The sequence below is a fragment of the Panulirus ornatus genome, chromosome 8, assembly GCF_036320965.1.
Source record: "Panulirus ornatus isolate Po-2019 chromosome 8, ASM3632096v1, whole genome shotgun sequence".
Classification (NCBI taxonomy): domain Eukaryota; kingdom Metazoa; phylum Arthropoda; class Malacostraca; order Decapoda; family Palinuridae; genus Panulirus; species Panulirus ornatus.
In genome coordinates, this window is record NC_092231.1 from 6496681 (window position 1) to 6510696 (window position 14016).

A 14016-nucleotide genomic window follows, 5' to 3' on the forward strand; every position below is an offset into this window, starting at 1 on the left:
TGATTGTGAGGGTAAAGGCATTTACAGAGCATCAGATTAGGGAAGAACAGTGTGGTTTCAGAAGTGATACAGGATGTGTGGATCAGGTGTTTGCTTTGAAGAATGCAAGAGAGAAATACTTAAAAAAACATATGGATTTGTATATAGCATTTATGGATCTGGAGAAGATATGATAGAGTTGATAGAGATGCTTTGTGGAAGGTATCAAGACTTGATGTATATGGTGTGGGAGGCAAGTTGCTAGAAGCAATGAAAAGTTTTTATCGAGGATATAAGGCATGTGTACGAGTAGGAAGAGAGGAAAGTGACTAGTTCTCAGTGAATGTTGGTTTGCGGCAGTGGTGCCTGATGTCTCCATGGTTGTTTAATTTATGGATGGGGTGGTTAGGGAGGTGAATGCAAGAGTTTTGGAGAGGGGGAAGAGTATGTAGTCTGTTCTGGATGAGTAATCATTCTCACTGAGAATAATGGTGATGAGGGATTGAGGTAGGTGGTGGTGGCATGGGATGGGGGTCGACTGAACTATCTGTCGAGCCTTCCAAAGCAAGTTTATCCATGTATGTGATACTTATATTTGATATAAGCATAATATATCATCCATCTCAAATTTTCAAGGGTAGGTTGATCTCACATTTATGGCTCTTTAAGAATACGAAAAACTGGTTTTCCACATAAAGTGACCATCCATAGCAAGAATACAATGAGAAGCTAATGTTACTTTGCTCCGTTATCACTGTTATCATAATGAAAGGTATTCCAACCAAAAAAATCTTAAAATAAATTCAAACATTTCATTAGCAAAGGAAAAAGTTATTCAGATATGTCTACCCTAATCCCCAGATGCCGCTACAGTGAAAAATCATTTGGCGAGGACCCCCCATACAGCAATTAGTACACAAATTTACATTATAAACTTATATTTTTGCTATTTCACCATACAAGTGGTTTACTGATAGCCTGGTTCTTGGTGCCCTCTGTTAGATATCAGGTTATTTTCCAAAGGCCACCTTAAGTACTGTTCAGAAAGCAACCTTCACATGCTCTCTTTCAAGTCTCAAATCCTTCTTGGATCGCAAAGCCCAGAGAAATATTCAAAGAAAGTAGCTAATAAAACATGGCAAGTGGTCAGCAATGCATGAATACCCATCTCTTACGAGATATAGTATCAAGCACAATCAGTAAAAAGCTTTTACTATCATTTCTACAAAACTGTTAGGTGTTACTGGTACTACAAACATTCACCACGAATATCCAAGAAATTCATGAATTACCCACAGCATACTTCAAGATTAAACTAGAGTATAAACACACTGAACACTGTAAAAGCAGGCTGTAAAGCGCTGCACAGTAACAGGATATCTAAAACATGGTCAAGCCTACCTTAGAATTCCTTGAAAGCAATTCTTTGCTTTGAGGACTTTTCAAGGGCTAATTAAAGTTATGGGTGACACATGGCATCTACACATGCCACAAGAGAGTAGATAAAGAAATGATTCTTTCACATATGGACTAGAAAATACAAAATGTAAGTCAGAGCTTAAAGGATTAATGTGTTTTTGAAGAAAGTGTACTTGAAACACCAAAAACAATACCAAACCTATCAAAAAGAAAGTCTCATTCAATATCTAGAAAAAAAAATCATAATAATCATAAACCTAATCTAGTCACAACTTACCCTCCTGAGGCATGAGTGGACTGTCAATAATGTGGAGAACTCCATTGGTGCCAACAATGTCCCTAACAACAACTTGAGCCTCTTCCACAAAGATCTTGTCCTCTTCAGTCTTCTCCAGAAGAAGGTATCTCTCAAGCAGATTAACTGTACGGGCCATGCCTTGCACTGCTGCAGAGCAGATCACATTGGGCAAGATATGGTTCTTCACCACAGCTGCCAATGAAAAAGTAAGCATTCATTAGTCAAAACTGTACAGTAAAGGTAGTCTTTGATCAAAATCACTGATACATTCTTGTAAAACCTAATCAAAAAGATGTTAATCAAAATGGGTCTTCCCAAAAAAGATGTCATAAAACATGTTGCATTCTCAGATCACAAATCTAAACCACACTTATGAATAAACTGCCAGAAACCTGTTTAAATGATTGGAAAAATAATACATTACTTAAAAGTAAAACTAAAATTTATATGGTTTATGGTGCATGAACACTCCAACTCCATAGGGTTTACAGCTTAAATGATTAATGACGTATATACTAATGTTCAAAACTTTCCCAGCTCTATATCACCAAACTAAATGCTTGTTCATAAAATTGATTTTTGCTGAGGAGGGCTGAGGATATGGTTTTTTAAGGTAGTCACCAATCTGTACTGCATGGGGAAGGAGTTTAAACTCATTAAGCCTTATCTCCTGAGCACTCTCTGCAATCATACAACTTTTTATATCTATGTAAGCTGTCTGCATTAAACATGTCCTCAGTCATTCTATTCCATTTCTGTGCCATCTTTATAGTCTAAGAGTACTTCTTTATGTTTTTTTACAAGTTTCTTGCTGAATTTCATATCATGTCTTTTAGCTGCTTTATCCCCACATCTCTCAAAGAGCTGGTCTCTGTCCATGTCACCAATCTGTTCTAAATACTTACAGGTTGTTATCACTCTTCTCTCATTCTCTAGGCAAATTTAAAGCTTTTAGCCTTTCCCTGTAACTTTCTAGGCAAATTTAAAGCTTTTAGCCTTTCCCTGTAACTTAGAACTCTAAATTTCAGTACCATTTCTGTTGCCTTCGACTGGACTTTCTCTATTGGCTCTATTCGTTTCTTTAGGTGTGCTGACCAAACTTGAGAAGCCCCTGCAAATTTTGCTCTCAAGTAGGATATGAAAGATATGAAAAGCTTGCTTAATACTTCCCCATACATAAGAAATGTGAATCATACATCAATCACATGAATTTTCACCCTAAATAGCTCAATACACATAAAGTGGCATGATAATGCCCTCTACATAATGTTTGATGAAAAACTATACACTAGTCATGAAATTCTCATTACTGTCTAGTGGTTGATTTAAAGAAAAAATTTTGTGGCAAAGTTGACAATACTATGTTTGTAACTGGACAGAATTGATCCATTCTGTTGATGTAGGGCTTTGATAAACATTTATTTTGGGAGTTAAATGCACATCAGTCTTAATATTCAGTACTGAAAGCAGGCACTGTGATACACATTTCATCACACTTTTATATGTACAGGGTTATCATTCACTATCATCAAATCTTCAATGAATTTTCATTGTGTATCAAAATGGAATTCCTCGTTGTATCTTTAAAAGACCCATGAATATTACTCGCATGACAATTAGCTATTTATGATCTAATCATTTACAGATAATCAAGATTTTACTGTTTAGAAGAAAGACAAAAGGGGTAATAATAGAAAAAGTAAAAGCACAATATATGACCAACAGAGGAAATACACTAGTGTATGCTGAATAGGGAATAAGATATGGCAAATGATTATTAAAAAGATCAATGCTTTCAATCTATAACCCTCTTGCAGCTGACATGAGAGAAACTCTCAACAGTAAAAAGAAACTTACATTCAAGGCACGCATTTCCCTCTACCAGATTCTCCAAGACAGATACAGGTAAAGTCTGGAAGGCTGCATCAGTTGGGGCAAACACTGTCAATTGTCCAGGTTCTCTCAGCTGAGTCAACAGGCCAGCTTTGCTTACCACTGGAAAGAAGAGATGAAAGAGTTCATGTGACACTCTATTTTCAATCAAACATTTTACAGTTACATTCTTTCTTTTCCCATATGCAGATGTATATACATAAAGAATAATTTTTTTCTATTTTAAATAAATATGTATTTCTACTTTTACCACACTAGTCCATGATTTTCATATCTCTTCCAGTATCACAAACAGCTTCAAAGGGAGCCAATGGTCTGTTGCCATTTAAATTCCTTTACAACTGACTTTACATCGTTAATTCTTTTCCTATTCCAACAAACGTATTGAAAATTTCCATGAAAGAGTTCTGGTGTTACCCACAACCTTTCTAAAGGCTCTTGCAGCTCAAGGATGCACTATTTCCAGTGGAAGGGAAATGCAGACTCCTTTGGGGTAAGAGTTCCTCGAGTAGACTGTACTCCCAATGATACAGCCTCACCAAAGGTAACTTTTCACTCCCAGTGTACCTTCTCATGGGTGGAGCCCAGTAACACCTGTACTGAAACACTTTCATATTCAAAACACTTGCTGTCTAAATCTGCTGGGCATATCAGTCAGCACATGAAGAGACAGCAGTCATAAATGTTCACCTATAATCTATGCAACATCTTACTAAACTTGGACAAATTTCTTAGCTTGCTTCTTTCTTTTCTTTTACACTATTCGCCATTTCCCGCGTTAGCGAGGTAGCGTTAAGAACAGAGGACTGGGCCTTTGTGGAATATCCTCATCTGGCCCCCCTCTGTTCCTTCTTTTGGAAAATAAAAATAAAAAAAAAAAAAAATGAGAGGGGAGGATTTCCAGCCTCCCGCTCCCTCCCCTTTTAGTCGCCTTTTATGACACGCAGGGAATACGTGGGTAGTATTCTTAATCCCCTATCCCCAGGGATAGGGGATTAAGAATACTAAATATAATACATCGCAATTTTCAAAATCTGCAAATTTCCATGGGCATTTTGTAAAAGTGACTGAAAATATGGAATGTTCAATAACTTATTTACAATCAGCAATTACAAAAAAAAAAAAACTGCAGCCTCTCATAATTGAAGACCATGGAGGGAATACTACAAAAATAAATTAGCATATCATACTCTTAAACCAAAGTAACCATTCTTAAATATCTAGTTTCACTATGAAACTGGAATTGAAGACCTTGTATGTCCCTTACTTCAACTTTTCCCTTAATCTTATTAGCTACATTACTTCTTCCACTTATTGGGCCATGCAGTAAAAATGAAAGGAGTTTTGAGTTACATACAAATCACTGTTGTGCATACACTTGCAAATATTTTCATCCCCGTTTTATGTTGAGATCTTGAAAATCTTCACAATAGTGGATAGTCGATAGCTGACAGTCCCAACAATAATGCATTCAAGAATGATTATGATGAGCAAATGAGAATGAAAGCTAGAAGCTGCCTTAGTGTTCCAGTTCCTCTATACTTCTTCCTCACTCCTAAAGGTAAGCCATACCATTTCAATATTCACTATTTGCTCTGAAAGCATATGTAAATCTAACTTTTAAATATATGTAAAGAGAGTAATTGCATACTTGAAAACAAAGTGCTTCAGATAATCCATTCAAGCAAATGTACTAATATCTCCACTATCAAAAAAATTCAGAAAAAAAGAATCTGTATCTGTGTTGTCTAGTTATCCTGAAGTTAAGGAATATACTGCAATTTCTATTCCTATAAATACATACATTAAGGTAATTACTTTCAGAGCTTAATGGAAAAAAAACTCAGTATATATAGGGAGTTCCATCCACCCCGTCTTCTGATCAGATCTTCAATTAGAGAAATAGGCAAGGCTGTTTCTTGTTTTCTCAAGACCACTGGTATCAAAATCAAATAAACTACCACAAAAACTATCAACTTTCATACATACACTTCTTGAGGATAGAGAACTGACGATCTGAACTGATTAAATCAGCCAAGCTTTTGGTAACTGGCTGAAGAACCTTATCCACGGTGTGAACAACACCATTAGTGGAGTGCTGGTTCACACTGACAAGTCTCGCACAGTTAACTGTAGCAGCTGGTGGATTGGTGCTGTATGTGTTGATCCTCAAAGTGGAATTTTCAGTCATGCTATGAAGGACCTTCAAAGAAAAAATAAAAATAAACACTAGGAAAAAGAATTAAAAACTACAACATTCATGATTAGCCCTTAAATAACACTCTATCATTGGGATTTTTTGATGCAAAAGTAATGGTGCTGCACTTGAGAAACAAAATTTCTAAGAATTATGTGGCCAGGTGCAATTTTCCCCACATTTTCAATTTTTGCATACAATTATGAAAATAATTTTCACACCACAAGTTGTGGCATGGCATGGGACAAAGGAATGGTATGGAAAGGAATGAATGACATTTGAAAGGGAATAGGGAAAGAATGATGTGCAATTGTGCAATCACTGAAAGTATGGGAGGATGTTACAGAGCAGTGATGGAATGGATCAGAAATAGTGTGAGTGAAAGGAAAACTAGAATTGTGAAGTATGCATGGGTATGTGAATATGAAGATTACGAGGTAAGGATGAAATGAAGTATTTCTGGAGAAATATGAATGACTGTATAAACGGTAGTGAGAAAGAGAGAGTAATAGTAGTGACTGATATGAATGTGAAGATGAGATGTGATGAAATTGGCAAAGATAATTGGGGTGTGCACAAAGTAAAAGAGAACGGAAATTATCTTGGTGTTTGTGCTGAGAGGGATTTACTCCTTGCAAAGACCCGTTTTTCAGCATATGATAATACACAGACATATATGGATGAGAAATGATGGAAGAGATCAAAACATTTGATTGACTATTTGGAAATGGATGAAAGGTTGAGAACGGTTGTGCTGGATGCCTCAGTTGTGAGATAATCCTTTTGAGATTTGGACCATTTTGTAGTTCTTGTAAAGGTGAGGATCTGGGAAAAATGGAGAGGTAAACACATTGACAAGCAGGGAGATGACTCAGAGAGAAGGTAACAAGGAGTATTAAGAATGGTGACAGAAAGTTTCAATGAAAGTGCAGTAAATGTAGGAATGTAGTCATGTTTAAATTAGGTACTTAAGACATTTAGAGAAAGACTGTTAATGGTTGTAAAATTCGTAGCTGGATACAATGCTATGAGATATATGATTATAAGGGAAAATGCATGGTGGACAGATGAGATTAGATATGCTGTGGAAAAGATAAAGGTATGTGGTATATAGAACTGTTCAAAAGAAATGTACCAGTGAGAGCCTTCAATAGAGAAGCAAATGCATGTGTAAGAGTAGAATGAAAGATGAGCAGAAGTTTCAGTATACATCTGGGAGTAAGACAGAGCTGTGTGATGTCATCATGGTTTTTTTATCACATGTATGGATGAATAAGAGACGAAAGCAAAACTAGGGACAGCACATGCAGAGATGGAGTGTGGTAGTGAAGTATGGTGGCTAGTCTGTTTGCGGATGACACACAGATGCTTGCCAAGTGAAGAAGAGTTGCAGATGGCTCTAAGTGTGTTTTATGATGTGCATCAACAAAGAACTGAAGTTAAATGTGAGTAAAAGTAAAGCAGTAGCATTTGAAAGGAAACAGAGTGAAAGAGATCTTACAAAGTCCTACAGTGAAAGAAGAAAGTGTACAAAACTGTGTTATAGATATGGGAGGAAAGATGGCAAGATGTGAAAAAATTCAAGTATTTAGGAGTTATCTTCGATAAGTATTGTGATATGGAATGAGAGATAAGGAAGACAGAGGTACTGAGTAGAAGAGTTATCGGATCCCTTAATAGAATAATGAAAGGTTGAGGTGTAAGAATGTAAGAGAAGAAAGGATTAAGGACAGAATAATTCTCCTGAACCTGACCTATGCTTCCAAAACATGGACATGGAATAAGTCACAGAAGTCAAAAATTCAGGCTGTGGAAATGAGCCATTAGACAGTAACATGTGGTATGACTAGATGAAATGAATAAAGAAATGAGGGGGGTGTATGAAAGATCTGGTATGGCAGGGAATGCAAAGGGAATAAATTGTGAAGTGGAAGTGTTAGTGAAATGTACTGCTTTGAGGTGGTTTGGGCATGTGAAAAGAATGCAATGTGGGGAGTTTACAAAGAGGGTATGACAATACAATTAAAGGGGATGCTATGAGAGAAAGATCACCTGTGACATGGGGAAATGAAGTGGAAGAGTACTGGGGGGAGAGAAATAGTGGAAGAAAGCATGGAATGATGTATGAAAGGGAGGCAGGGATAAGTGGAGACTTTTGCCATGGCCACCCCCCTTGATGAGAGTTTCCAGGGGAAAAGTGCATCTCAGATAAGGACAACTAGGTAGATAGACATGTAGACATTTATCTAATATGGCAGTTTAATAGCATTCCATATTACTTAAGCTGGTCTAATGTATTTTTCATCCCCACATATCTTACTCTTTAAACTACCACTTTACTTACCTGTTCATCATGGAGATCACTGGCATAGTAAATACCACTGGACATGTGAGACAGAATGAGACCTTGAGTATCAATGGAGCGACGTCGGCGAAAATAGACTTCATTGAAGGAACGGTCCCCATCTAAAACATTGTCCAACTCATTCTGAAAATCAAAACATTCACCTCTTAACATAAAACAGTCTTTCACCATATCTTTTTATTCAAATATATCATTTACTGTCCAAAAGGGAGTCTATGACGTCTTTTCTCGACATTCCTATCCTGACTCATCATCAAATAATACCCTCCATATCCTCGGGGTATCTCTCCTTATCTTTTTTCTATCAACATCTAATATGATGTCTCCCACTATGTAGTATGGTAATCATCAGAATCTCCTTAAAACATCCTTAGCCCTATACTTATGCTTGTACACCTTTCTACTACATCCTCAGTCTCTCCTTCCACCTAACTCACTGTTTTTCTTCCTCTCTTTCATCTCTCTTATTTGTAGTCAGAAAAAAAAAAACTAATACCATTAGAAATAAGGCTTTCATGCATCAGCTTTTATTTGCAGAACAAAGCCTTACTTGTTATCGGAATAATGTATGTCTGGCAATTTGCTACAGTCTTTGAAGGCAGATGAAAAGATTTGCTGCCTCAGTTGCCCCATGGTAATGAGAGTGGAAGGATGAAATTTTCACTTGCTGTCCTTGTGTCTGATATCAATACAATTTATTTCAGTTCTGAGTGATGTCTTTACCAGTAACTAACCATGGTACTACTCACTGGCCTCCTCTGTAGGAAGAAATAGCTTTAACAAGTTCAAAACCTGCTTTAGGTAACATGGTGCATCATCCAAAAGAAACACTAACCTCAGCCTCTAAGTCAGCAGTGTACTCTTGCATGGCTTCATTGGTAGGGACAAAGAGTGTAATGTTTTGTTTGAATACTTCTTCCATTTTTACTGTTTTTGTTAGTGACAAGAAGTCTGTTGCTCCAATCTCCTGCAGAGTCTCAGGTATGTCATGCATCTCAACTGAAATAATTAATGCAAAATCAAGGACTTGTAGACATGCTTCAAAGTAAAGCGCACACACAAAAAATATACATTTCAAGTTGCAAGCAATTTAATACTTTTTTCCCTATTCACTTTAATATACAGTTGATACCCTTCACCTCTTTCCTTAATATACAACAAGGATCAAGTTCATATACATTAAAACCCTTTAAATATAACCTGAACTCATTTATCTCACAAACTGAACACTTCTACGTTAGTGGAGTACTTAACCCAGTGACTGCTTGTGTGCTACATATGGCATGGAATAACTCCAGCAATTGACTATGAGTGTGCCAAAGTAAGTCTGAGCATGGGCACAGTAAACAATGGAGTAGTGGGTTGGGAAGTAGCTACTGGCACCTCCGAAAATATTTCCACGTCTTTTGCCCCTTTTTTCCCCAATTTAGCTGCTTAGTAAACATCAAAACACCATTGGGGTAGTGTCTGACTTTTACACCAGAGTACGCAACAAATACATGCAGGTACTGCATCTAGATTTACATAAATAATGTAAATGGATCTATATACGTAATGAAATATATCATTAGGAATTACAATATGATTGCATAACGAGCTGTGTATGTATTAAGCCACTGGCAGTATTGCAGTCTACAGATTTATTCATCTGATAATTACCTTATGCACTTAAATGCATGTGTTACTAAACTCATTTATAACTTTGTTTTAGAAAAAAGCTCTTTTGAATGGAAAGACAAAACAAATACAAATTTTTTTTTAACAAGAGATATTGCCACGACGCGGGCACATAAGTACCTACAATAGCAACACCCAATGGTTTAATATTTCCATCTACCCACTGTGAATACCAAATTGACTGGCATCTCTAATTATCTTTACAGATAACATGTCTCTACTCTACAGAGTCACCAAAAATTCCATACGTATTACCATTTGAAATACCATACACCTAACTAGTACACTTACTAAATCTGTCTTCTCCTTAGACCTTCAACAATACTACCAAAGAACTCAACTAAGCTCAAGTCTGCTGCATATGCATTTTTGACTAAATCACATTAATGGCCTCAGTCATATCTTCATGAAAACTACTCTCTCTCAATAGTGTTGTGCTCTACTACATTAGTGTCATCCTCAAAATCAATAATGTTGCTCTTTATTTAAAAATGCAGCTCTCAACTTTACAATACTGATCTTGCCTCACTTGATATTATTCATACACCTTTCTCTTGGGAATGACAACATTGCTTTTCTTACCTTTGGTACATCCTGAAGCCTCCTTGACAAAGCCATGGCAGCAACGATATGTCACTGTCACAGTTTTGTGGATACCACGACGAGAGCTCCTGAAGAATAATGACAATGTATAAATACAAAAATATTTTGAACCTAAAACCATTCTTAATCATAAAACCACTTCCCATAAGTGTCCATTCCTCTCCTCCCACTTGACGAAGGACTAAACTGTTACTCACTTGGAGATGCAAGAGTACTTGTCTTTGGTCTCGCTGCAGGATGTCATCTGCATGTTGCCAAAGGAAAAGATAAAGGAGGTGCCAGAGCCCTTGGCGCTGATCTCCTCTTCAGCCTCAGCTTCAAGTTCCTTCCCTTCATCAATCTCCTCCCTGTCCACACACACATTAGGCCTGTTGAAAGGAGAAAACATTAGTTAAAATGTGGCTTGTTCATCAATTATCCTTACATTCTCACCAACAATCACTGACGGCTCTACAGAACAATATGAAAGCTGATATAGTAATCACATATGCAAAATGAGAAAAAGTAAACTGCACAGCCAATGCCATTATAACCCAACTTATTACAGCTGATATAGGTTCAGAATATCAATGTTACCATCTGTCACGATTCTTATATCCATATTAGAGTACATGTTATCATGTCCAGGATACAAATTTAATAAATTCCATTACTATGACCAATTTGTGTTCATATTAGTGTGATGACTGTCACATCATCAATATAAATAGCTTCAAAAATGTGGGGAAAAATGGACTACCAAAATTTAAGTGTTTTCATAATTTCAAGTAACCAGTTTATCAACATTAAAGCTGTTTCAGTAAATTAGATGTAACTTCATAAACAACAGAAAACAGAATAATATTAATCTTAACAGAATCAAGAAACGTAAACATTATTGTTAGTTATCAAACTTGTTTGTCATGTGAACTTAATATCTAGAGGACAATTACACTACCAAAATACCAAAATACAAACTGCCAAAGAATAAGACATATTCAACCATAGTTTAGTCAAGGTTTAATAATTATCACAGTGAAAAAAGTGCAAAATCTTCTAGAAAGCCCCTGACTTCTCCCTACAAAAATCCTTGACCAGCCTTACATCCATTTGTCCCCAATACCAAAATTTTCTCTCTCTCTCTTCAGAAAACAGGTTTAAACTCTTCACAATCTTCGAAATGCTGACCAGCCATTCACTTATCTCTAATTACCTCACTTTCTATCTCTCCATCTCTACCTACATCAAATGACCAGTCAATCACCTTTCCCCAACCAGCCACACAATGCCATCTTCTCCCCACACAAATAATACTTCAACCAACCTATTTCTGATGGTCTACCTCACCACTTCGAGCTGTCATTCCTGTCTACCCAACTCCATCTTAACCAGCTACTCCACTAAGCCTTCATTACATCTACCCACCACAGTTTTTCCTTACGACAAAACGAGCCATCCAATCACTCTTTCTTAACCATAACCAACCATCCATCTCTCCCCCTGGGTAACCAACCACTTTATACCCTAAGCTAGTCAACAATCTCGACAAATTTCTTACTTATAGCCTCCTTAAAAACATGGACCAGCCAGTGCCTCTAACCTATTGGGATGAATCCTAGAGTATCCACAACCCTTCTAACCCCTGCCCAAATCTTAGGGTCATGGTCACTCTCCTAAACAAATTCCTAAACAATCCTAAATGTCACTATTTCTAAGCATGAAAAAACATACCTACGTAAAGTTAATGGCACTACAAAGCAAAATGCTCGAATTATATTCGTGCTGAGTGACATTTTCATCTCAATTGCTTAATCAAGGCCCAAGTCATATGCAAGTTTATATATGCAATACAGGCCTCGGGGTACACGTTCCTAAATACACTGTTTTTAAACGAAGATATAAGGGTATGTATTCTAAATAATTTAAACAGAGCGACTATCCTTAGAGTATGGGTCCTGGTTTTGCTCATGTAAAGCATATGGAATATTACATAAAATTTCCACAAGAGCAAGTATGCAAAGATTCAAAGTTCTCAATGAGCTAATGTCTAAACCAGTTCAGCGCGTATCAAGATCACTTCTCCCGTTCACCACTATATCATAGATATATAAAATGTGATCTTCGCAGTTATTTGATCATACTTACAAAAACTACTACAAGTTCCTGAGTGAGCAAACGTATTTTCCTGAGATGGAAGGTGTCTATCCTGACATGATGCGCATCTCGACCACAACAGGGCCAGGCGAAGACAAAGTCCTAGGTGAGAATAGGTGAGAACAGAGTGCTAGGCGAGGACAAAGTGCTAGGTGAGGACTAAGTGCTAGGCGAGGACAAAGTGCTAGGCGAGGACAAAGTGCTAGGTGAGGACTAAGTGCTAGGTGAGATCAAGATAGTGAATCTGTCAGTAGACTACACGGTTTTATTCAACCCGATATGCAAGCAGAACACCAGAACTAATGACGCCATCCAAACAGCAATGAAAGACCATGGTGCCCCTAAATTAGGATGACATGCCGCACTAGTGAAGTAATAAAATGTGTTCCAAGCCAATTTGTTCTTCTGTGTGAACTTGCGTACCGTTATAGTAAACAGTTGAAACAATTATAGGATAGCTTATTTCAATAACCAAGATTGTTCACGTGTGGAAGGTGGTCTGCGAATATATCTGAAAATATCGTCAAGGACAACGAAAATAAGTGAAAACCGATTGAACAGGATAGATTGCGTAATGCACAAGAACAATTCCTTAGGAAGAACGCCCTTCCACCAGATGGTGGATCCACCCGCTTGCCTGAGCATGCTTAATGCCACTCTCACATAACAACTTCCTTATTATCCTTCTAAGAAAAAGGATGCTTTTGGCATGTCTGCTCTCAACCACCTTTAAACTCGTTTCCCTGCCACTCATCCTGCCGTACAGTGCCTGTCAACTACACAGGCACTCCAATGGATGGTGTGGGGGTTGTGGGGGGAGACAGTATCTGTCGTGGTTGTGGCTTCTAATGAAACAAATCCTCTGACGTCACAATGTCCCGCCCATGAACTTTCGAGAACTTCCCGCGGGTGGGAAGGGCAGCCCAAGGCCGCACAGAGGATGCTCTGCTCCTCTCTCTCTCTCTCTCTCTCTCTCTCTCTCTCTCTCTCTCTCTCTCTCTCTCTCTCTCTCTCTCTCATCCTGCAGTTACGCCCTCCATGAAGCCAAGTTCGTTTTATAACCATGTTTGGTCCGGTTATCTGTCACTCTAGTAGGAACTCATAATAAGCTACGGATGACATAATGCCGACGATTTATGAACACAGATAATCCTAAGGATCTGTAAAGGTAAAATGTTTTCTTCTACCACCAAAAGTTCTTCTTCAGTGAAGGTGGGGATGTCTCTCACAATATCTATCGAGTTAAGTGACCTGAATATCATTTAACCCCCTTGACCAGGACGGCTGGACCCATTCATGTAGGATGAGGGTAAACCTTCATTCACCCTGACCTTTTAGGGGTCAGGTCAAAGGTTAGGCCATCACACCCGAGTCATTGTACTCAAACCTTCGCCCTTAATGTCGTCTTCAGGTCAGGTCAATGATTACGCCATCACACCTAGGCTCGTCCCG

The 14016-nt window shown here is 37.7% G+C and overlaps 1 protein-coding gene across 1 annotated transcript in view; it reads right to left on the reverse strand.

The window, feature by feature from the left end:
- The window catches only part of LOC139749787 (transforming growth factor-beta-induced protein ig-h3-like), a 74739-nt gene that overhangs the window by 10692 nt on the left and 50031 nt on the right, over positions 1 to 14016 (reverse strand). The window contains exons 6-12 of the mRNA XM_071664033.1: positions 10629 to 10799; positions 10411 to 10499; positions 8987 to 9150; positions 8131 to 8274; positions 5579 to 5792; positions 3554 to 3691; positions 1676 to 1888 (exon numbers count right to left, since the gene is read on the reverse strand). Coding sequence (XP_071520134.1) covers positions 1676 to 1888; positions 3554 to 3691; positions 5579 to 5792; positions 8131 to 8274; positions 8987 to 9150; positions 10411 to 10499; positions 10629 to 10799 — 1133 coding nt within the window. The remainder of the gene's footprint in view (positions 1 to 1675; positions 1889 to 3553; positions 3692 to 5578; positions 5793 to 8130; positions 8275 to 8986; positions 9151 to 10410; positions 10500 to 10628; positions 10800 to 14016) is intronic.